The 22,376-nt window shown below is 38.4% G+C and overlaps 1 protein-coding gene across 10 annotated transcripts in view; it reads right to left on the bottom strand.

The window, feature by feature from the left end:
- NEBL (nebulette) overlaps positions 1-22,376 on the bottom strand; it is a 378,693-nt gene that overhangs the window by 93,311 nt on the left and 263,006 nt on the right. For 2 of the 10 annotated variants that reach the window (XM_036345436.1, XM_036345387.1), the window contains exons 1-5: positions 18,444-19,044; positions 18,283-18,354; positions 11,288-11,392; positions 10,036-10,146; positions 2,334-2,444 (exon numbers count right to left, since the gene is read on the bottom strand). The exons of 2 other annotated variants lie outside the window; for them this stretch is intronic. In XM_036345436.1, the coding sequence (XP_036201329.1) occupies positions 2,334-2,444; positions 10,036-10,146; positions 11,288-11,392; positions 18,283-18,354; positions 18,444-18,524 (480 nt within the window). In that variant the 5' untranslated portion in view covers positions 18,525-19,044. Of the gene's footprint in view, positions 1-2,333; positions 2,445-10,035; positions 10,147-11,287; positions 11,393-18,282; positions 18,355-18,443; positions 19,047-22,376 lie in introns of those variants that run through there. 6 more of the 10 variants (XM_036345446.1, XM_036345426.1, XM_036345417.1 and 3 more) reach the window with 5 other exon arrangements.

Genomic DNA, 22,376 nt, shown 5'->3' with positions numbered 1-22,376 from the left:
AGGTTCTGAAACAAAAAGTGTTCCCTGTGAACCATGGATAAATATTATAGTAAAAGGTCTGAGTGGAAAGAAGGCAGAAGTTAAAAACATTGAACTATCGTTGTCCCAGTTTCTTGTGTCTCTCTAACAGCTACTCAAACACCGACTTGATTTGGATGGAAACATAAAAAAGGGTAAGCAAAAATGCAGACTTGCATTGTTTCTAGGTTAATTAGTTGCACATGTGGCAACACATTTGATTTTAAATTAAATCAAGTGATTTATAGGCTTAGTGTGAAGTCACAGACCACGTTATGAAGGGTAATTCTATTAGTAAATTCTCTGCCAATGGGCGTCATTAGACTGAAGGAGGCAGGGTTGTCTCTCGTGGTGATTCGGTGGCCTCACCAGCTGAACCACAAGGTAGCTGTACTTGCTCTCCTTGCGGCTTTCCAGACCTGCGTTTAAATTTCATATTGCAAGGACAACAAGTGTATTATTCTAAGTGCCTTGACTCTAGAGGAATAGCAACTACTTCACAGACAGAACACAAATATCCTTCTCACTTTAAATCTGAGTAAATAGTCTTAAACACTTTCTAAATCCTATTATATGTACAAACTTTGCATGTAAAGGTTGAGCTGGTTAGGCAGAGGAGTGTAAGTAAATACACGCTTCTCCCATAAGTACACAGTATTGAACGGAGAAAAGGGCTTTATACTCTGTTCCCTCAACCCCTCAATCAAAGACCTTTGAAAAGAAAAGGCAGACTTAAAATAATAACCCCAGTTCTATGATAAGGAACTTCAGTATTTGAATTTCATTGAATTATAGAGTTAGAAGGGCCTCCTGAGGATCCTTGCAGTAACGCCCCCTCCCCAACCCACCACCACCACCTTCTTCTTTCCTGCAGTGCACTGGAGCTGCTGATCTGAATTCTGATGACAACCTATTTGGTGCCCATTTCAAAAACTTCATTTAAAATCTTGACCAATAACTAGTGACCTTTAAGAGGGAGGCAGCAGGCCTAACAGAAAGAGCAAACCCAGGGCTTTGATTCTTTAGTCTCATTTTTCTCATCTACAAAATGGGAACCGGTACAGGGGTTTTGTGAGAACTGGCCATGATCAAAGTCTTGGCACAGTTCTGCTACACAGCAGTGCTGGCTAAGAGGTAGTTATTATGATTATTATAGTCATTCTGTAAGCAAACTGTTCTTATAAAGCATCCCCTTAAAATGACCTTGCTGGTAATAACAGACATGCAGCTTCTTCATCTCTTATCAATCTCAAACCATCAAGGAAAAGTGCTTTGGTGTTGGCATCTGTTTATACATTTGGATTAAAACGTAAAACCTCACTCAGTTTTTACTTAAGCATTGACCTACTGCAATTTAATATCAGAAAACTGCTGCCATCCTGCAAAGAGACACTCTGCACAGCTGGGGCTCTGGGAGCTCAGATCTGCAAAGCACCTTTAGTAAGAGAATTAAGTGGTGGGACAGACCCTGTGTGAGATGACAAAGATGTTTCAGGTATTTTTGACAAAAGGGAGTTTCTTGACCCAACTAGGACAGACGCTTTATCTTAACTGATTCTAACCAATAAAGAACCTGGCAAATAATTTTTATATTCCTTCTAGAAAGCAGAGAATTCATGATGGGGAGATAAATAAGCTTTCCCTGAGATTTCAGGAAGAAATATTTCTTCCAGGCCACCATGAGAATGGTGGCAACTGAGCAAACGCGTGAAAGCTTTGATGTACCTCCTGACTTAAAACCAAGAGAGATTCGTTTTCTACAGACTCACGTCCTCCCTCTCAGCTTCTGCTTCTAAGCCAGCCATTAGGCATCTATTGATTTCCTATTCTCTGTGGGTCTTTAGTTTGACACGCTGCCCCCACAAGCATTCCAAAAGAAACAGGAGTGGGGGACAATCTCGCTAGCATCTGTGAATGAGTCTTCCCAGGACCACTGATTTGCAGCACTCTTTCTCCCAATTCTTCTGCAATCCTAGGCAGGAAACCATGGGAGCTTCGCCATCAAGTCAAGGAATTTCTAAAAATTCTAATAACCCAATAGGTCCAAAGGATCCATGTGTGTCTTGTTCAAAGAAGAATTTCCAATGCCTGCAAGTGCCTGGCATTTTAAAGGCATTCCAGGAGGTTTTAATAACTGTTAATGGAATAATTCAGATATCTTTCTTACTGAACACAGAGAGATAAAAAGAAAAGAAAATTTAAAGTCATTTTTTTAAAGGGAGTGTCATAATATTTAAATTTCAACAAAATATCCATTAGCCTCACGGTGGGTCATCCACAATTTTCCAGAAAGTTGTGGGGAGTGGCTTCCTTACATTACTCTGGTGTTTATTGACCTCCATGGCATGTTTGATCTCAGGTGGCTCCTTCATATGGGTGTAATCTGAGAGTCCTCTGGCAGCATCATGTTTCTGTTTGTAGGCGATCTTTAAAAAAAAAAAAACACAAAAAACAAAAAAAACACACACACAATAAACCATTACTCTCATTTAGAAGTGCATTAAGTTTTTACCTGTTAAATTTCAGAGTTTTGCTAGGATTTTGTATATTTGAATATCACAACTGTTGGTCAAATTTGCCTGAGTCTCTATAACAAGATAATATACATAACATTTTCATTTTAGTGTTTCAATTTAGGCTCCTAATTCTAAATCTTTGTCGCTTATTTCAAAAGTCGTTGACCATAGGCTGAAATCCCAACTTTCGTGTTCATCCAGTTTAAATCTCAGCTATGATTGTGGGAAATCTCCCACACCCAAGAGCAGTTAGGGTTCTAAATGTTCAAGGTCTGAGTCTTGGGAAAGCAACTGACAAAGTGGGGGAAATGATCAGATATTTAAAAGTGAATTTTTCATTTTTTAATTAATTGTTATGATTTGATGAAGACCCAGCTATAATATTTAAATGCCTTAACCTGTGGGAGAAAATAGAAAGCAGGCAAAAAATCTCAGATATGTCAAGCCCAGTCCTCCGTTAGAGAAAGAAGCATCATACCAACGTATCCATCACCACCAAGTTAACTTTGTTCTGTACTGAGAAGGCATGAGTGTGATTACTTCAGAAGCAACCAAACTCGACGGAAGAGTTAGAAATTAAAGATCTAAAAGACAGTAAACAAATTATCCCCTTACTCTTAGCCTATTCCATTATCCTATTTATTTCCTTCAGAATTTTTAGTTACTGTGTTTCCTTTATGTCATTTCTTTTCTGTCTGCTCTTACTAGAACATAAATGTCTGGTTCACTGAAGGCTCAGAACCCCAAATACTGTCTGGCACAAAGTAGACAGTAATAAATATTTGCTCAAGTGAATAAAAAATGAAATGAATAACTGAATGAATGAGAATAAACCAGGAATAAATTATTCCAAAGTTAATATTAAATATTTATCAAAGGTTTAATAATAAAAAATATTAAATGGAATTACAATTACTTAGCCCAAGAGAATAAAGTAGCCTTAAAAAGAAAGATTAGAACAGTGTTAATCAAGAACAAAACAAAATCTAATTTTCAATGAAAAAGAATTAAAGTTAAACTTAGGGAAAATTTTTTTACCCATATGATTTCCTTGAGAGCTATGCCTGTATCGTACACATGTTTTAATATCCTGTGCCAATCACAGTGAATGACAAAGAGTAGAAAGGAAATAAATGTTTAGTGAATGAATAAATTAATTATTCTCATGAACTTAAACTCCTCATAGTCTTTAATAAACAGAATTAATCACCCATTTGACTTAGATAACATACTTGTCTAGAGGATTAAAGTAATAATTAAATATTTAAAAAATAAAATCATCAACTATAACCACACACAAAAAAAAGAACAACTATCAGTGTTTAAATACCTTCTCTGCTTCCTCTACTGAGTTTTTCTTGATAACTAATAAGAGAGAACTCAATCTGGGGCATCACAACCTCTAAATTTTGAAAGCTGTGATAAAAATTTCTTCTTTCAATGAAATTTAACTCTACCTGCCCATAGCCGCATCTATTTGGCCATACAGGTGGAGTCTAGTTCACAAGGCAGAACTTTAAACAGGGCAACATAGCTGTCAATGACTTCCCTTCTTCCAGATTGTCTGCGTGCATTGAAGCACTGAACCCCTATCCTCAGCCCAAATTCCAATGTATCCATCTCTTTCTTAAGGTGCCCACATGTTCCAGACCTACCCTCATTAGAATTATTCAACTTAATCCAGACTACCATCTCTCATGTGCTGTATGTGATTAATGCAGCCATAGATGACACTGTTTCCTTTTGATGGCTGTGTTGAGATTCCTGTCAACACCCTTAAGTCTTGTTCAGTCCCACCCAGCCCTGTCCCCACATCCAATCCTGCATCTCTGGTTGATTATTAGGGCTCACATGCAGCACCTCACCTCAGCCCAGGGATCATTCATCTTGTCAGAGCCTGTCCAGTGACTTAATCCATCAGGATGTCTAACTCTGGTAAACATATCTTTACATTTTTCACCAATTAATTATGTTAAACAGGAATCCCATTAAGAACCTTCATCTGGGTTGAGAAAGTCTATTATCTTAATTCCATTATATTCTATATTATATCTTGGGGTGGGGGAAGGGGAAGTTAATGAGGGGCTAAGTCTATTAAGCCAGGAAAAGAAAACTTCTATGAAATATGTTCCTTCTACTTAAATAAAAAGAGCTAGTATGTGCCTGTCTCCTTTTTGCTAGATGCCTGGTTTATGTTGCATCTTAGACTGACTATTACACTTGGGACTTTATAAACATAACCAATACAGCTGATCATTTTGTGGATTATCATAGAAATGGTGAGTCATCAAACATGGTTTTAAAAAGCACTCTTTGTTAAAAAGAGCTATGTAATTTTCTACTTGCAGCATTAAAACAGTCATTTCATTTCATGTATAGCTGCTACTAAGCACCACTTCAGAATTAAAATTAGATCAACTTGGAGGTGGCTGAACTTTCATTTATCATATTAATGTTCATCTTTAAAATAGCTAATGGAAAATTATATCAAGCTAATAAATTTCCTGATGAATTTGATTTCCTAGGATTTGTCATTATTGTGTGGCATTTCCCTAGATTAGCACTTGTTTCCTTCATACCCTGGGAATTAAGATGGCTGTGGTACTTACAGACACCTACCTCATGGAGGATACTTGCGATAGTCTTACATACTTTATATATAAACTAGTGACCCAGTGCGTGGATTTGTGCACATTGAAAGGAAATTAATTAGAATAAATATTTTAATATTGCTATTTGCCCTTTCTCTATAATAGAAATGTCAACCAAATTCACAATCGACAATGACAGATCGAAACACACCTCCAACAGGCGCCGGCAAGAGCTTTATATGTAGCGCACATGTATGAGTCAACATTTATTTTTAAATTGCCAGTACATGTCATATGTACTGGTCGGATGGACAGATGGATGGACAGATGGATGGTCAGTCACTTAGCCTTTTATATATATAGAGAGAGAGATGCTTATATAAGTAATCTATCTATATAAAACCCTAATATGCAAATCGACTGAACAACAGAACAGCCAGTGGAATGACTGGTTGCTGTGACGCACATTGACCACCAGAGGGCAGACGCTCAACACAGGAGCTGCCCCAGCCTCCAGGCCCCAACCGGTGGCGGCAGGGGGTGGGGGGGGGGGGGGGGTGAGCTGGCAGTGCCAGGCCAGCCAGGGCAGGTTCGAGCAGGGACCCAGATCACCCCGCCGGTCACCCATAAATTGGCCCTGTTCACTGGCTAAGCCTAGGGACCCTACCTGTGCAGGAATTTCATGCACCGGACCTCCAGTATGTGTATATTTATCTTACTTATTTGATCACATAGTATATCTTTATATCTCATATATACATATATAAGATGTGCATACATTTCTAACTTATATTATATTTTATAACTATTACATAGGTATATGTTCTTCTAATTGATAGCACAGATATCTCTGATGGTCCTGAAACAGGACCTTGTGGCCACTATAGACAAAAACAGGCTCTCATAAACCCCCTGGAACAGATGCCTGAGTAGCCTGTATTACTTTTGTGATAAGGGATGACTTAGCCTCTGCCTGAAACAGCCCTGGAGAGAAGGATTTCACTGTTTTATGCCCCAATCCATCCATTTCCAGAAGCTTTCTTTTATGATCTGTGTTTATAACATTTTTAATGATGAATGTATATATATAAAAGGCTAATATGCAAAGTGTCCCCGCAGGAGTTCAACCAGGAGACCTGGAGTTTGATCACTCGCTATGACGTGTGCTGATCAACAGGGGGAGGCATGGAACGAAGGAAGGCCCCAGCCAGCAGCCAGCAGCTGGAAGCCAGAAAAGGGAGGCCTCAGCTGGCAGCCAGAAGGCCCCAATCGGCGCTGATCGCTGGCCAGGCCTAAGGGCCCTACCTGTGCATGAATTTCATTCATTGAGTCTCTAGTATATAATAAAATGGCTTCCTAAAATCTCCACATCTCTCTCTTTTTTTAAAGGCACATCTTTCTATTAGTCATTTTCTATAAGGAATATTAATCTAGCTAACTTCACTTTATCACTCTAGTTTGGTTTTAAGATACTATTTTGTTCCAGTATCAAAAGTTTAGATTTTTCATTAGAACCCAGAATGCCATTAAATTTCAAATTTGGCTAATACTCTAATTTACACTATTTGGACATAGTAAAAGGTTAGGGGTTTTTTGTTTTGTTTTTTTGTTTTGTTTTTGCAGACACTGTCAAATCATTTTACTTTCTTGACTGTCTTATTACCAGGTTAGCTTTGAGGACTGCAATTTAAAAGTAATAACATTGATGTATGTAAGACTAAAGAAATGTTATTATAATTACATAAAAATCTTTGAACTAGATACCTTATTCAAGGTCTATGTTTTTCCTTATCAACAAGTTCAGGGACTAATTACAACACTGGGCAGTGTTGCTCCTTAAGAGCACAAACCTATCTTTCCCAGGGTGCACGTTCTACTGCAGGATAACACATATTAGCCAAGGACGTGATGAACTATTCTTGAAAAAGCACACACGCCGGATTCCTAAATTTACAACATGGATTATTTTTTAAGTTCTGTGTTGCACATATTTGTGTACTATAGATCTACTGATGCTATAAAAGATGAGAAAAGTTGTACATTCCCTAAGTAATAAAGATGTATATTTGAAAAATGTTACCTTCTCAAGTAAGTATAAAAAAATAATTTTTTTTCTTTTCCTTCTTTATTAAGTACTACTTGTCACATAAGTGCTGTGTTATAATTATTTGCTTTTTAAAGTAGTCCATATTATCAGCAAGTGGTTAGGTGACTAGATATGGGCAGCAAAAAAAAGAAAAAGAAAAAGAAAAAGAAAAAGAAAAAGAAAAAGAAAAAGAAAAAGAAAAAAAGAGGGCATATTAGTCACAGTCAGCCGTGTGAAACTTTAACATCATATATTTTTAGCCTCGTGTTGCACAGCTGAGATTAGCTTACTGCCAAGTTGGGTACACAGTGGACATTTAACTTTGTAATAATGAAGGACTTAAAGAGGTTATGCAGAGGATAACTATGCTCAGAATTTTTCAAGAGTAATCTATTTTCAGACTATTTAAAAGTTATCTAGGTATCCTCTACTTAAAAGATTCCAGAGAAAAAAGTAAATTTGTTTAGCTCAGCCAGCGTGGCTCAGTGGTTGAGTGTTGACCTATGAGCCAGGAGGTCATGGTTCCTTTCCTGATCCAGGTTGTGGGCTCAATGGATCATGCAGGAGGCAGCTGATCAATAAATCTCTCTCATCATTGAGATTCCCTCTCCCTTCCTCTCTGAAATCAATAAAAACTATATATTTTTTTAAAGAAGTAAATTTGTTTAATAAGAAAAAGAGGAGTAGAGATGGTAAGAAAGAGGTGGTACAGTGTGTGGTTAAGAAATGAGACTCTGGAGCCAGACAGCCCATGTTCATTCTCTAGCTCGGCCATTTATTGACTGTGTAACCTAGAGCAAATTACTTAACTTCTCTGTGCTTCAGTTTTCACATCTCCAAAATGGGAATATCTCATAGAGTGCTTGTGAGGATTAAATGATATAAATATTTATGAAATGCATAGAACAGTATCTGACATATAGTCAGCACTTCTATGTGTCTACTATTATTTTTAACTTAAAATGTAGCATGAAAAATATAAATTATGTAAAATAAAGCATTTCCTTGGAAAGGAAATCAACAAACTGAATAAAAATCAATTTTACAAGTATTTACTGAACATTTCCTATGTGCCAGAAACTGTTCTAAGCACAGAGGTGGAGCAGGAAACAAGATAGATGAGGTCCCTGCTCTCATATCACTTAAGGAACCAAATAACAGATTAATGAAGTAAAAATAACCAGATTGTGCTATGAAAAACACAAAACAATGAGTGAGAAAGAGGTGAAATACTCTATTTATAAATTCTGTCTTAAGAAATACAACACATTAAATGGATTAAGTATTCCTTATGTGTTGATGTATTATAAAGGGAAAATTACTCCTAAACACCTGTGAATTCAACATGAGTTTACACGTTGACAGTTCTTAAGTTCATCTGCAATGGGCCATCACCAAAATGGCCACTTCCACCTGATGGAGGCTCTTTCTGGTAGCCTGAGGTATTCTAAATAAAAAACACAATGAAACTTTCATGTTTTATTCAATACTAGAGGCTCACTGCACAAAATTCGTGAACTGGTAGGGTCCCTAGCAGCTGCCAGCTGCCGCTGCCCAGGCCTCTCTCCCTTCCCCTGGCCGGCCCCACCCCCTGGTTGAACTCCTGGATAACTCCCAGTCGAGGGGACAATTTGCATACTATGCTTTTATTATATAGGACTAGAGGCCCGGTGCATGGAATTCATGCATGGGTGCGGTCCCTAAGCCTGGCTGGCAATTGAAGCTCGAGTGTCTGGTGTGGAAGGGCAGGTCCCAGCTGACCTCTAGGCCCTGGGCAGCACATGGGCCCCTGGGCCCCCGCGTCCCCCCCTCCACACCTGGGAGCTAGGCGGCAGCCCCACCCCCTGCCACTGTCACTGGTCGCCTTGGGCTGGCACTGCTAGCTCACCTGCTCCACCATCCCGCCATGGTCCCACTCTCATCAGGGACCATAGGTGCCGGCAGCGCCTCCACTACTGCCTGCTGCCAGCAGCCTGTTGCAGACGCCCACCATGTTCCACACTGCTCCCTGGTGGTCAGCACATGTCATAGCGAGCAGTCAAACTCCCGATTGAGGGGACTATTTGCATTTTAGGCTTTTATTATATAGGACTAGAGGTCCGGTTCACAGATTCATGCACATTTAAAGTAAATTAATTAAAAGGTGGCCAGCAGGGCTGGATTGGGTGAGACGGACCGGACACACCCCAGAACAGTGATGGCGAACCTTTTGAGCTCAGAGTGTCAGCATTTTGAAAAACCCTAACTTAACTCTGGTGCCATGTCACATATAGAAATTTTTTGATATTTGCAACCATAGTAAAACAAAGACTTATATTTTTGATGTTTATTTTATATATTTAAATGCCATTTAACAAAGAAAAATCAACCAAAAAAATGAGGTGACACGCATGTCACAGGTTTGCCATCACTGCCCTAGAGCCAAGCTCCCATGTTCCCTCCCCAGCCGGCCGCACCTGGGGTGGCACCAGGCTCGTAGGGCGTCTGTGGAGTGAGCGGGATCCCTCTGGCAGTTGGGGTCCCTCGGCCTGGCCTGCCGGGATCAGGCCAAAACCAGCAGTCCGACATCCCTTGAGGGCTCCCGGAGTGCGAGAGGGCTCTCTGCAAAGTTGCTGTGGCTTGGCAACTCCTGCCTTGAGTGTCTGCCCCTTGGTGGTCAATGCATGTCATAGCTATCAGCCAGTCGGCCGATAGGCCGGTTGCTCAGCCTTTTATATATATAAATGTGGTACTCAAGATAAACAACTTTTTAAAATGCTAAATAATTTATATTAGGTTATCTGTTTTATCTACATAATTATGTAACAGTTTAGGGAAAGCACACCTTACTCTGAAGCTGTGTGACTTCTCTTGCGAAGACACTGTCAATTGTGGCTGGCATCTGCTTATAGAGAGAATTTGAGAGGTCCGCCTTAGTGGTACCTTTGTATTTTGCCTAGGGAGGGAAAAAATAAAACAAATAAGTAAACATTCCTCTTTTTTACTGTGAATATTAAAAGTGAATAAAAAGAAACTTTCTTCAGAAACAGAATATAAAAATCTGAAGAGCATTTTAATCCTGGATCTGACAAACATCTTTTTAAGAAAGACAAATACAATTTACCATGGAGAAAGCTTTAAACCAGACACGCAAGAAAAAAATGCCTATGTAAACCCATGTGCATTTCTAAAAGTAAATCTATTTGTGTTTACATAGAGTTTCATCTGTTTGATCAGCGAAGAAAAACTGGAGAGCAATGAGACATTTGAGTTGCTCCAGAAGACACAAGTTGTTATGTCCTCCTGAATGCAGCCCTCAGTGGCTGGAGCATCGGCCTGTGGACTGGAGGGTCCTGGGTTTGATTCCGGTCAAGGGCACATGCCCAGGTTGTGGGCTCAATCCCCACTAGGGGGCATGCAAGAGGCAGCCAATCAATCACTCTCTCATCATTGATGTTTCTCTCTCTCTCTCCCTCTCCCTTCCTCTCTGAAATCAATAAAAATATATTTTTAAAAACAAATTCTATAGAACCTGAATGCAAAGAACAGAGCTCCTTTACTCAAATCTTCTTACCCTCCTACCAAGATGAGGGGGAGGAGTCTGTTTGCTTTTTCTTCGCTCACACCTCCGGTCTGCACTGTTCTAAGTGATCTCAGTCACTCCTCTTAAAGAGAAACATTCATTCACCAATTCCTCTTGGGAAGATTCGGTTCAAAGTAACACAACAGAATGCCCACATCCACGGCTTTGCTCTACAGTTAACTCCTTCAGGAAAATGAATAACTAAGAACATCAAGAACTCCTTCCTCTCTGAAATCAATAAAAATATTTTTTAAAAAGAAAATAATAATTCTATATAAATAATAAAGGTTTGGAGTCAAAACACAGACACATAATAAAACACATCAACCATAGCCAGTAAAATATGTCAATTTACAAGAGTTAATTGATAGTGCATAGAATTACAAAATTATATATTACCAACATTCAGTGGTGCTTTTGAAAATATTATTCTTCAACTTCAATGCACAGACTTTTATCTATATAAATATAAAAAGAAAACGCAAGCCATTTTTGCCAGGTTTTGATCCCTTACCTCAGAAATAAAAGCACCAATATTTTTTACATGGTTCAGCATCGGAGTGTCAGTCACAAATGTACACTTGTCCTTAGATTTTTTATACTCTTCTCTATAATGGATCTAAAAGAGAGAATAATTCACATAAGAGGGAGACAAAAAAAAAAAAAAAAACAATTTCAGTGCTCTGGTGCTGAACAGAAGAATTAACATGAGAAAGTCCATTTTCTGCAGTAAATACTTAAATGTGGAATGATGCTCAAAATAAGTCAAATAAACTGGTATCCAGAACAGAACTGCAAAATGATGGGCATAATAAAGGAAGCCTTTTCTTTAGATGAACAAGGGTCCGGTTATCGTCAAGGACCACGTGTGTTGAACCCACAATGATGATGATTCCTGCTGCCCAGTTTGTTACTTTTAAGCCACTGACCTTATCAGTGAAGCCTATGGTCAAACAGAAATATAGCTGCCTACCTCTAGGTTTAAAACAAGGAGTCATCAGGACAGATGAAACCATTTAAGAAGGAGAGGCAGAAATTAAACAAATGAAGATTAGTATTATATTAGCATCATTACCTAGACCCACTGGATTAGAGGAAGGGACTTCAATTATGGTCACCATGGGTTTCCTGTTACTAATTAATTCCACTCAAAGTTATCCAATTTATGAGCACCATAGGCCTCCCATCCTCCACCCCTTCCTCAACAAAAATAGAACCTGCCCAGAAAGTTTGCCGCATGGCTGAGATTATTCCAGAACGCCCCCTTGCTGTGAATAAGCAGATGAGCACGGAAAAGATCAGAGAGGCTTTGCTGAGCATGCTCATTTCTCCACTTGTACTCACTAGTAAAATGAGTCACTCCTTTTTGTTCTTGGACAGAGGCCAGAATTGCTATTCTGGGGAAACACCCCACATGGACATACGAGCCAAAAAAAAAGTTAGGAATTATGGAGAAGGACCTAAAATGTAATCCCACTATCACACTAACTGCAGCCCAATCTGAAAACTGGGGAGGCAAAATTTACGACTATTTGAGAGGACGAAGGTATTTGCTAAAAGTTATATCACCCTGTAATAAAGTCATGTTTATCTACCCAACACTATAAATACTTAGGCTGAAAAAAAGGTCCCATGGTCTTCCTAATTATAGCCTAAAAGTAAAGTTTAATTCTATATACTCCCTGTTCCTTAAAGGACATGACTAATACTGATGTTACACACAAACATTACATAGGGATTTTACCACATGCAAACCTGATTGGAAGGGCATTATTCGACTGTAGCCAGATATGAACATACTAAGCAATGTTATTTCAAAATACCGAATTTCACTGCTGTGACTTTTAGATATTATACGCCTACCACATCAAACATTTGCTTTATTCATGAAATCAACATTAGAACATATTTATCTTATCTGAGCACTAAATTACTTTTTTCTTCTTCTCAGAGATTAGCCATAATTTTAGGCCTCTGCAAATCACCCTCCTCAATCACTAGTAATTAAACCGTTAAAGGCAGTATGATAAATAGCAGGCTATTTTGATCATAGGGAGAGGGGGAAAAGTACCCCTGTTATATAATAAGTGTGAGAGAAAATAACCTGTCATTAGGCTTAAGTCTGCCTCATTATTTTTATCTTCCACCACCATCTTTCCCTCTCACATCCACATTCTTCACTGCAGTGGTATGTGTGAGGGCCACGGGCTTCCTGATAAGCTCTGACCTGAGCAGAATGTTCAGGAAGGCAGCAGGGATAAGGGTGAAGTACTTACTTCCCTTGCTATGCAGGCAAATAGTTCAGAATTAAGTGTGGTCTCCATTCCTTACTTTGTCCTTTATTTAAAAGACACACACACACACACACACACACACACACACACACTTCTAATTTCTAATGAATTATATAATACTAGAGGCCCAATGCATGAAATTCATGCAAGGGGCTCAGCCCTCACAGCCCTGGATTCATCCGGAAGGTCATACAGAAGGTCGTTCAGCCGTCAGTCTAATTAGCATATTACACTTTTATTATTATAGATGAATAGCAAGAGCATATTGTCTTAAATTTTTATATAAAAAAGTCACATATTAGTAGTCTTCCTATTCAAGGAGAAGACAGATGAAAATGCACCAATGAGGGACACAAACTCTTCAGCAAAATAACAATCACTGAGCAGACAGCCATTTCCTAATACAACCATGTATATATTCCTGAGACAAGCATGGCTCTATCTCTTAGGTGGATTGGCTGTCCAACCCCTGTCTTTCTTAATAACAGAGCCCAAATGTATTTATGAGAGTAGCCAGACCTCTCCCCCAGCCGCAGAGTACAAATTGCTCTAAACCAGGCAGGGTTTCCTCAGTCCCCTTGGCTAGTGATTGTCCTGGAAAGGCCAGGTGCCCAGCTCTGGTTCAAGACATTAGTGGAGTCTTCCCAGCAGTGTTCTGGTGTTTCTGGTGTAAAGGGAGGGACTTGCTGGCATAGCCCTTTGCCACATAACCCTTCCACCTTTTTCCTTCCCTAGTCACAGGGACGCAGCAACACCAATGGTGTCACAATAAGACCTGAAGCCACCATGCTAATTTTGACAGAGCAGAAGAAGAAAAGGAATCTGAGAAACTAATAGCATCAAATATGCCAAAACTAGCCCCCCCCCCCCATCTCCAGGCTTCACATGTAAAAAATATAAATACCCATTTGTTAAACCTCTGTGCCAGGGTTTTCCTGTTACTTGCAACCTTCTGTACTCATAACCAATACAGCATCCAAGTTACGTTCTGACTGAGAAAAAAAGGGAAAGTTGATGATTTAATGATCATTAAGATGACCAAAATATTCACTTTCTGCTTTGACCTCACCCATTAGTCCCACCATCTCTCAGCCACAATGAGAGTTAAATTATATCAGTAGTGCTCCCTCCTCCTCTCCCAGTTTCTTTCATTGTAGTGTGAGATTGGCTAATGGCTGAAAGGGGATGACAGATGCAGAAACGTTTGAGGATATTTCCGCTCACAAGCATTCTAGACAAAAGAAAGTCCTTTCACCAACGGAGCCATATTGCTAAATGCAGGGAGCCTGGAGGAAAGAACCAGGGCTCCACTGCTATTTGTAACGGGTGCCTCCAGCCAAGGCTGCTCTCTCGGTTCTCTAAACAGATTCAGAGCTTTCTCCGGAAGGGGAGCCACGGATCTAATGTTTTCAGCACTGAAAGGACTTGCCCACAACCCACAAAGCTCATTTGCCTGGAAACTGCTCTTTCTGCTGCACTGCAGATTATCACCCTGAAAAGGGTTCAACCAAAACACTGAGACAGAGGCTTCATGCAGATGTGGCCAAACTTGCCCTGCAGAGACTTGATGCCTAATTTATAAGAAACATACAAAGGCTCACCTTTACCCTAATATTTTTAAGTCCATGTGACAAAAGGCCTCTAGATCCATGCTTCTGACTGCTCAACCTAGTCAAGAGGTTTGATTTATTCAAGGGATTGAGTAGATAGTTGACCAACAGGCTGAATAACAGAGAGGGGCTAAATGAGAAGCATGACTTGGTTAACAGAAGAAGAGAAGAGGCTGTCTCAGAGGCCAGGTGCTGTCTTCTAGGTTGGGAAGTGGGTTATGCAGAAGAAAACCCCACAACATGGGCAGGGAAAGTACAAAGCAGAAACTAGGGAGGGCAAAGAAAACTTGAAAAATGCCTCATTCTGATCCTCAGGGTGAAGCCGCCTGATCTGGAAAATGGAGAATTCTAAACAGTGCAGGCCTCCCAGGGCTTCTCTAGACCAATCTAATTTACTATATTAATAAATTATCTGGCAAGGACATGATACAGCAAGTCTGCAGGTCTGCTGGTGACCCCAAGCTCTCAGGGAGCGTGAAATGTCAAACTAAAGGAGCTGAAATGGGGAAGCTCACCAAGGGCCATGCCAGAGGGCAGACAGCTACACATGACATTCTTTCCTAGCAAGGTGAAAATCATTCAAACGACTATGAAAAGTTGATGAGCCCTAAGCACTCAAAAATTAGGATTGAAACTGGCTGAGAAATATGTCCTACAAAGGTTGATCTAATAGCTCTCTGTAACCCCAAGTCCAAGATACCCTAACTATCATCACAAAGGGTACATGGAGCAAAAAGAAAGATCGTCCCACCCTGCCCACACTAGTAACCCGAGGCCATCCATATTTGGACTGCTGTGCACAGATCTGCTTATCACACCCCAATAAACACATTCAAGATCTAGAAGAGGTCCAAAGAGAGACAGGACGATAACGAAGGCAATATAGAAAGGCTACTGTATGAAGATAAACCTGTAAAACAACCCATGAAGCAGACTGACAAGTGGCTCTGGACTTAGCTAGACCTAAGCTTCAATTTTGTCCCCACCCCTAACTAGCCAGGTAGTCTTGGGCTAGACAATCTTGCACCAACCATGAACTGAGGCTCATCGAACCAATGACAGAGTACAATAATGTACATGGAGTGCCTCGCACAGGGCAAGAGAGGAAGGACATCATGGTGGCCATGACTTGGGAGTCGGACTTTGTTTCAAATCCCAGGTCTGTGGCTCACTAGCTATGTGATTTGATCAACAGAATGTAAGGCTGCTTCTTAAAGCTTCATTCAGTATGTAGTACTCTACCGAGCAGGCAAGTAACACACCAAATTCTCTTGGTGACAGAGGCTGCAGACAGACTTCCTTCAAACAAACAAAAAGGCTCAGGTAAATACATGATTCCCCTTTGGGATATAATGAATTAGAAAACAAAACTAAGGGATTTGAAGGTTGATCTTTAAATCGAATTTGAGGCTAGGGAAAGACAGGCATACTGAGTTAAATGTGGACACTAACAGATACGCACTGTCAGAGGCATAATGGAGACTTGACTGGAATCCCATCCAACTCAGTGTGTCAACTCATCCATTTTATATCTGTTTTAGTTCTGTAATTAATGCAACCTCAAATACACAGTTTAGACAACCATTTAGTCATGCAGACAATATAACAGAGATAACTTCAAATTTAAGTTCATCTGCTCCATATAAAAACATTGGTAGTGCCCTGATTGGTGTGGCTCAGTTGCATCAAAAGGTCACTGGTTCGATTCCTGGTCCGGGCACATGTCCAGGTCTTGAGTTTGATCCCCAGTTGGGATGTGTGCAGAGGCAATCAATTGATTTTTCTCTTTCACATGGATGTCTCTCTCTCTCAAATCAATAAAAACGTATTTTTTAAAAAGTACTTCCTCTTTAAAAAATCTGTAATAATGAAAGGGTAATATGCTAATTACACCGGACATCTGCCGGATGTCATTCTGGACATCCTTCCTAATGAAGCCGGAGCCGAGGGAAGCCAGCCCAGGTCCCGGGTGCCTGCCAGCAGCCGGAGGGAAGCCGGTGCCTGCAGCCGGGGGAAGGAAGGCCTACTCTTGCACGAATTTTCATGTATCAGGCCTCTAGTAAATGAATAAAAGGACTGGTAGTGTTACCATTACTAATATTAGTATAAAAATTAATAATAACGGTAAGAAAAACTGCATGGAAATCTAGAGTGAGAGATAACACAGCAGTGTGGCTAAGAGAGAGTGCTTTGTGTTTAAATCCCCACTGCCTAACTGTGTGACCCAGGAAAGTTACTTAGCCTCCCTGAGTCTTTGCTTCCTCACCTCTAAATGGGAAAAACAACAGAGCCTACCTCATAAGCTCCAATGCCTAGCACATGGCATTGAATAAATCTTAACTACTGCTGATATTATTTTCATTTTGGTATTATTACAGTTTACAACAAACTTTCACATGTAGTAGCTTATGACTATTATTAAATAATGGCACTAAGAAATACTTAATTATGTCACATGTCAAGTATATGGGAAGGGGTATGCTTTCCACCATCCTTTGGCTCTTTCTGACAAATTTCTGTCACAAGGCAATTTCCTGACAACTTTTTTAATGAGGATCATCTAAATTCTTATCCCTAGTGAGCAATACTTTTCCTGTGCCTCTAGAATTTTAGTTTAATTATTGACTGTAAAAATATATAAATATGAGTGAATTCTACAATTCTATGATTCCCTTGAAATATATAAACTGATTCCAGTTAATGAAAAAAGTCACAATAAAAATGCTCCTTTTCATTACTATCATCATTATCACCTAGTCTGGGGTTCTTAACATGTAGCTCAATTATCCATAAATTCTAAACTGGAAATCAACGTTATATGCACATAGATATTATATGAAATTTTTTTGGTTTGGAAAACTACTGCATTCATCATATTCCTCAAAAGGCCCCCAAATGCTTTTTTAAAAATCATTCATTTATGTAGAGATTTTTCTAAAACACTTCATATCATTACAAAATTAAATATTTACAAATTGTAAAGACTTTGGGTTCTCAAAGGAATATGCTCTGAATTCTTGAGTTCACTGTCGGCAAACTCATTAGTCAACAGAGCCAAATATCAACAGTACAACGATTGAAATTTCTTTTGAGAGCCAAATTTTTTAAACTTAAACTATATAGGTAGGTATACTGTTATTAACTTAATTAGGGTACTCCTAAGGCTTAGGAAGAGCCACACTCAAGGGGCCAAAGAACCACATGTGGCTCGAGAGCCGCAGTTTGCCGACCACGGCCATAGATTATCTTTAAGGGATTAAATTTAGGAAATCTTTATAAAGCACTGATTACACAAAAGAAGTACTGTACAGAGTATTAACTTTTTTGTTTACTTTCTTAAATGAAATTCCTATTGCCAGAATGACCAAAATCCATAAGAAACAGGATTCTGGATTAAGAACACAGAGTCCTGCTCCCACAGAAATTCTCTGTATGGGTGACCTTGGAGAAATTACCTAAAATTTCTAGACTCCGTTCCATGATCTGGAAAACAACCATGTTTTAATAGGTGGTTCCAGGGTTTTCTTCCCAGCTCTATGATTCTATGGCATAATAGTCTATGACACACAATGCAGAATGAGACAAAAATTTCTTAAGCCACTTACATCGCTAATGAGTTCGGTGCATTTTCTGGCCAATTCCATGCTCAGGTCTTCAATAACAGGCTTAAAGAATACCTGTCCAGAGAAAAAGGAAAGGAGACAAACTTCTAATCACCAGCTTCCAGGCACAAATGACCTTCTTCGGCAGGTGCTCGCACACTCACCTTGTCTTCTTCATTTTCTTCTTCCTCCGCTTTCTCCTCTTCAGTTTCACCCTTTACATCCTCATATATAGGGACCCTCATTTTTACTCCCTCTCGCTATATGTATGTACACTGTTTTAATTCTCTAATGTAACATCTGTTTATGTTTATGGCACCCTTGAGATCTTAGCATCTCCGGTGTTCTGGCAGAAATGACCTTGCCCAGGCCTCCTCCCTATTTAGCTCACACTTCACTCTCCTTATCATAACTGTGTGTGAGTGGATGGAACAGAATCCCGGAGGTGGACCAGGGCTAGCCTCCTAAGGGGAAATAACATTTCAACGAGCAAAATTCAGTTTTATGAACATTCAAGTCAGCATTTTTTTTAAACTAAGAAATTCAAAAAAGACAATTTATTTATATTTCTCTAATTCAATTCATTCATAAAAGAATTTGAAAAAGACTTCAAGATTCTGGGAAAACCACTCAGCTTTAACACTCAAGATAGCATAGTCAGAAGCCTGTTATCTCAAAGAATTCCTCAACTCCTTCTAAATAAAGCTTTCACTAGAATGTCAGACATATCTCTGATTTGGTATAGTGAATCTGGATCATTCAAACTCATTTCATTAACCTAAGTTAAATTTTTTATGAGATATAAACGTACTTGTCACATTCTTAAAAGTACTTTAAATTAGCTGATTAAAGGCTAGTAATTTATTATGAAAAGCTCTTTGAACCCTTCAGAGAATCTATTCTGAGTTAATTATAACTGTTAATCCTATATTGCTATTGTATTATTTTAATTGTAAATATCATTAAACCTGAGAAGTTGCAGTTAACATAGGTTGATATATCATTTAAGATTTCTAGAAACATCATTGTTTCAAAAAATAATAATCATTTCTTTCAATTCTTCCCATGGTGTCAATTTTTACAAACTTGATAGTTATTTTTATATTCTTCAAAACATACTACACACCCGGAAAAGTTTGGAAAAATAAACTATAACAATACTTATAATGTGGTATGTGTCATCGATTATATAATTAAAAATGTATTTTTCAAAACAAACACTCTCATGTCAATTTAGGCAATTCTAAGATTCTATCCAACTCATAATTTATCAATTTGGTTATTTAAATCTTAGGATAAATTAATACTTATACAGCAATCGCAGATAAGCACTGAGCATAAAAATACCTTATGGTGAATAATTAAACTAATTATACAAAATATAACTTCATTAAAAAATAATACATCATTTAAATAGCTAAGTATAATGTTATTTTCTCTTGGTATCAAATCTAGTTTTAAATTTAGTTTTTAAAATGCCTTAGCCTTGCCTAAATTAAAACTTCTGACAAGAAAAAGTCTACACGGTCATCATGTGTAAATAATTTTTCAAACTGTGTTCCATGAGGCTAAAGTTCCATAGAACACTCTAAAGGAGAAAAGGGAATTTCTAAAACATGTTTGGGGAAACCTGTACACTAATTTCTACCCCTACCACTAAAGAGCCACACAGCATAATGACACATTAGAAGCTCTGAGAAGACTCACAACCAAGAAAAGTATTTGCTTAACTCAGCATTTCCCAAACAATGAAATCCTGTCCATCAAATCTATTCTAATCTTCTTACTTACCTATTTATTAATGCTATCTGATATTCCAGAAAACTAACATTCTTCTGTGAAATAGTACTTAGGGAAACTGTTCTATTCTAAAAAAAGTAATGTGTCCTAGAAGACTCATTGGTCTTTTCATGAAACAATTTTTGATACAGGCTATAACTTAATGGCACCATATATCCTGCTTATCTGCAATACTGAGTTTGGAAAACTTAACTTTAAAATAACAGCCCCGTCATGCCAGTGTAGAAAATTCTATAAGGAAATTCTCCTCACATTAGAGAGCAGAATGTATGGGTTCTGACTGATTCCCTCAAGTCCTCTGCCAAAAACTATATACTACAGAAGATCGATTCCATTATCTTTATTTGGAAATATGGAAGAGCATTTTCTATAAGCTTTTCTTGCAAACTTCCAGTGGTGTAGGGGAAAAAATCTTGCCACAGCTGCCTAAGATTCACCTCTTGGCTAGTGTTTGAGGTGACAATACTTGCATTGCTCATGATGACATCTATTCACCATGGTGAATTACCTTCATCATACTTCTGGTGAATTACCTTCATTAGACTTCAATGGCTGCTTTTTCTCATTTCCCATCATGTAATAAGTTCTCAATGACTCTTCACTGTGCTGGAAGAAAATAATTTGTTGAGATTATATAGAAACATTATGAAAGCAAAACCAAACACCATATGTGAACATAAATTTTCCATTTGAGATTTTAGAATCAAAATTTTTAAGCCACGAAGAACCTTAAGAAATCAATCCTACTAAAGCCCTCTTTTTTACAGAGGACAAAATTATGATCAAGATAAATTATTTGTTTTACTCAGAAAATTATGCAATGGGGCATTAGGACCAGAATTTAACTAGAGCCCCAAGTCCATGCATTCAAGTAAGTGTGTTATGCCAGGCACTGTGCTTGGTGTCAGAGATGCAGTGGTGAGTAAAACACACTTAGTACTAATATAAGATAGGGAATAAGAAACGCATCATTCAAGACTTGCTGGAGGAACCCCTTAATGGATTGTTTGGAGAGTTAGACATATTAGTACTTTTGATTGAATGCATTTTTCCTTTCACTTATAGATATAATACAAAATTCATGTAACATTTTCTCTAAAACATTTTAAACCCTGCACTTTATCACAGCAGAGCACTCTTGTCAATAGCTTCAAAATGTGACTTGGGGAATAAGAAGAAAGTGTTATTCATTGATAGCTATCACGTTTCAATAGTCCCTATCATCCGCTTTAAAAAAAATAAATATATTTTAATACATATTTTCACCTTAGGGAGTCCCAAAAGGAAATTTCTGTATAGTTGCTAATCCCTACTACTTAGTGAGCATTTCATTTTATGTAATGTACTCTTTGCATGAATACTCTATCCATGCCCTGATTCAGAATGAGGATCACCTTACTTATAGCCAGATACCCTACTTCCAGGACTGGCTCTCTCATATCTTCTAGGACAAATTATTTAATCCCTCTCTGCCTCTCATTGAGAATCAGTTCTGAGTAGAGGAAAACTTACAGATATAAACTGATTTTTTTTCAGAGGGATGTGAATGGCGGTAGAAGAGGGCATAGAGAGGATAAAGGGTAATGGAAAAAAGAAAAAAAAAAAAGGATGCTTTTATTCATTTCAACAATTCAGCTTTGCAGTAAAAGACAAGAAAGCAACTGTGAGCTAAAGCCCATATTTGCATTAGTACCAGTCAATGGAAGAAGACAAAATAACTTATTTTTAATTATATTCAAGGTGTTTGTCCTATTAATGTGAAAGTTAAACATGCAAAAATCAATTTCACCGATGAAATATTACTTTCCAGCATATTAGAAAAAGAAATAAGATTACTCCAGATATAAAAAATATTAATTCACCAGTTCTTATTATAAAACATTCACTGTAAATGGTTAGGTGAGAGAGGATTCAGTTCATCTGACTTGTTTCTCTGCTTTCCTAGTCTTTCACATACTCAATTTTAGTTGCCTTGGCTTTTGGTTTTATTGTGGTTTTCTTGTTGCTATTATGTTTGTTTGCTTGTTTGTTTTTATGACTACCTCCCAGAAGGTTCTCAGTTGAATTCCTGGTTATTTTACTTTTGCTTCATGTATCTCCCCATCCTTTGGCATCTGTCCAAAAGAGAACTTTACTAATAGGTGGGGGTTGGGGGTGGGAGGGTGGGATCGTTTCTTAAAACAAGAAAAGTAAGCTCTCTAGAGCAATTTGTCTTCTTTATAAAAGAGTTCTGCTTAATATTAGCTCTATCTATTTTTACAGTTTACATTCATTAAGCCTATCTTATTTCTAATAGC

This window comes from Myotis myotis, unplaced genomic scaffold, assembly GCF_014108235.1.
Source record: "Myotis myotis isolate mMyoMyo1 unplaced genomic scaffold, mMyoMyo1.p scaffold_m19_p_1, whole genome shotgun sequence".
Lineage (NCBI taxonomy): Eukaryota > Metazoa > Chordata > Mammalia > Chiroptera > Vespertilionidae > Myotis > Myotis myotis.
The sequence above is the reverse complement of the archived record's forward strand: the minus strand, read 5'-3'. Positions and strand labels throughout refer to the sequence as shown.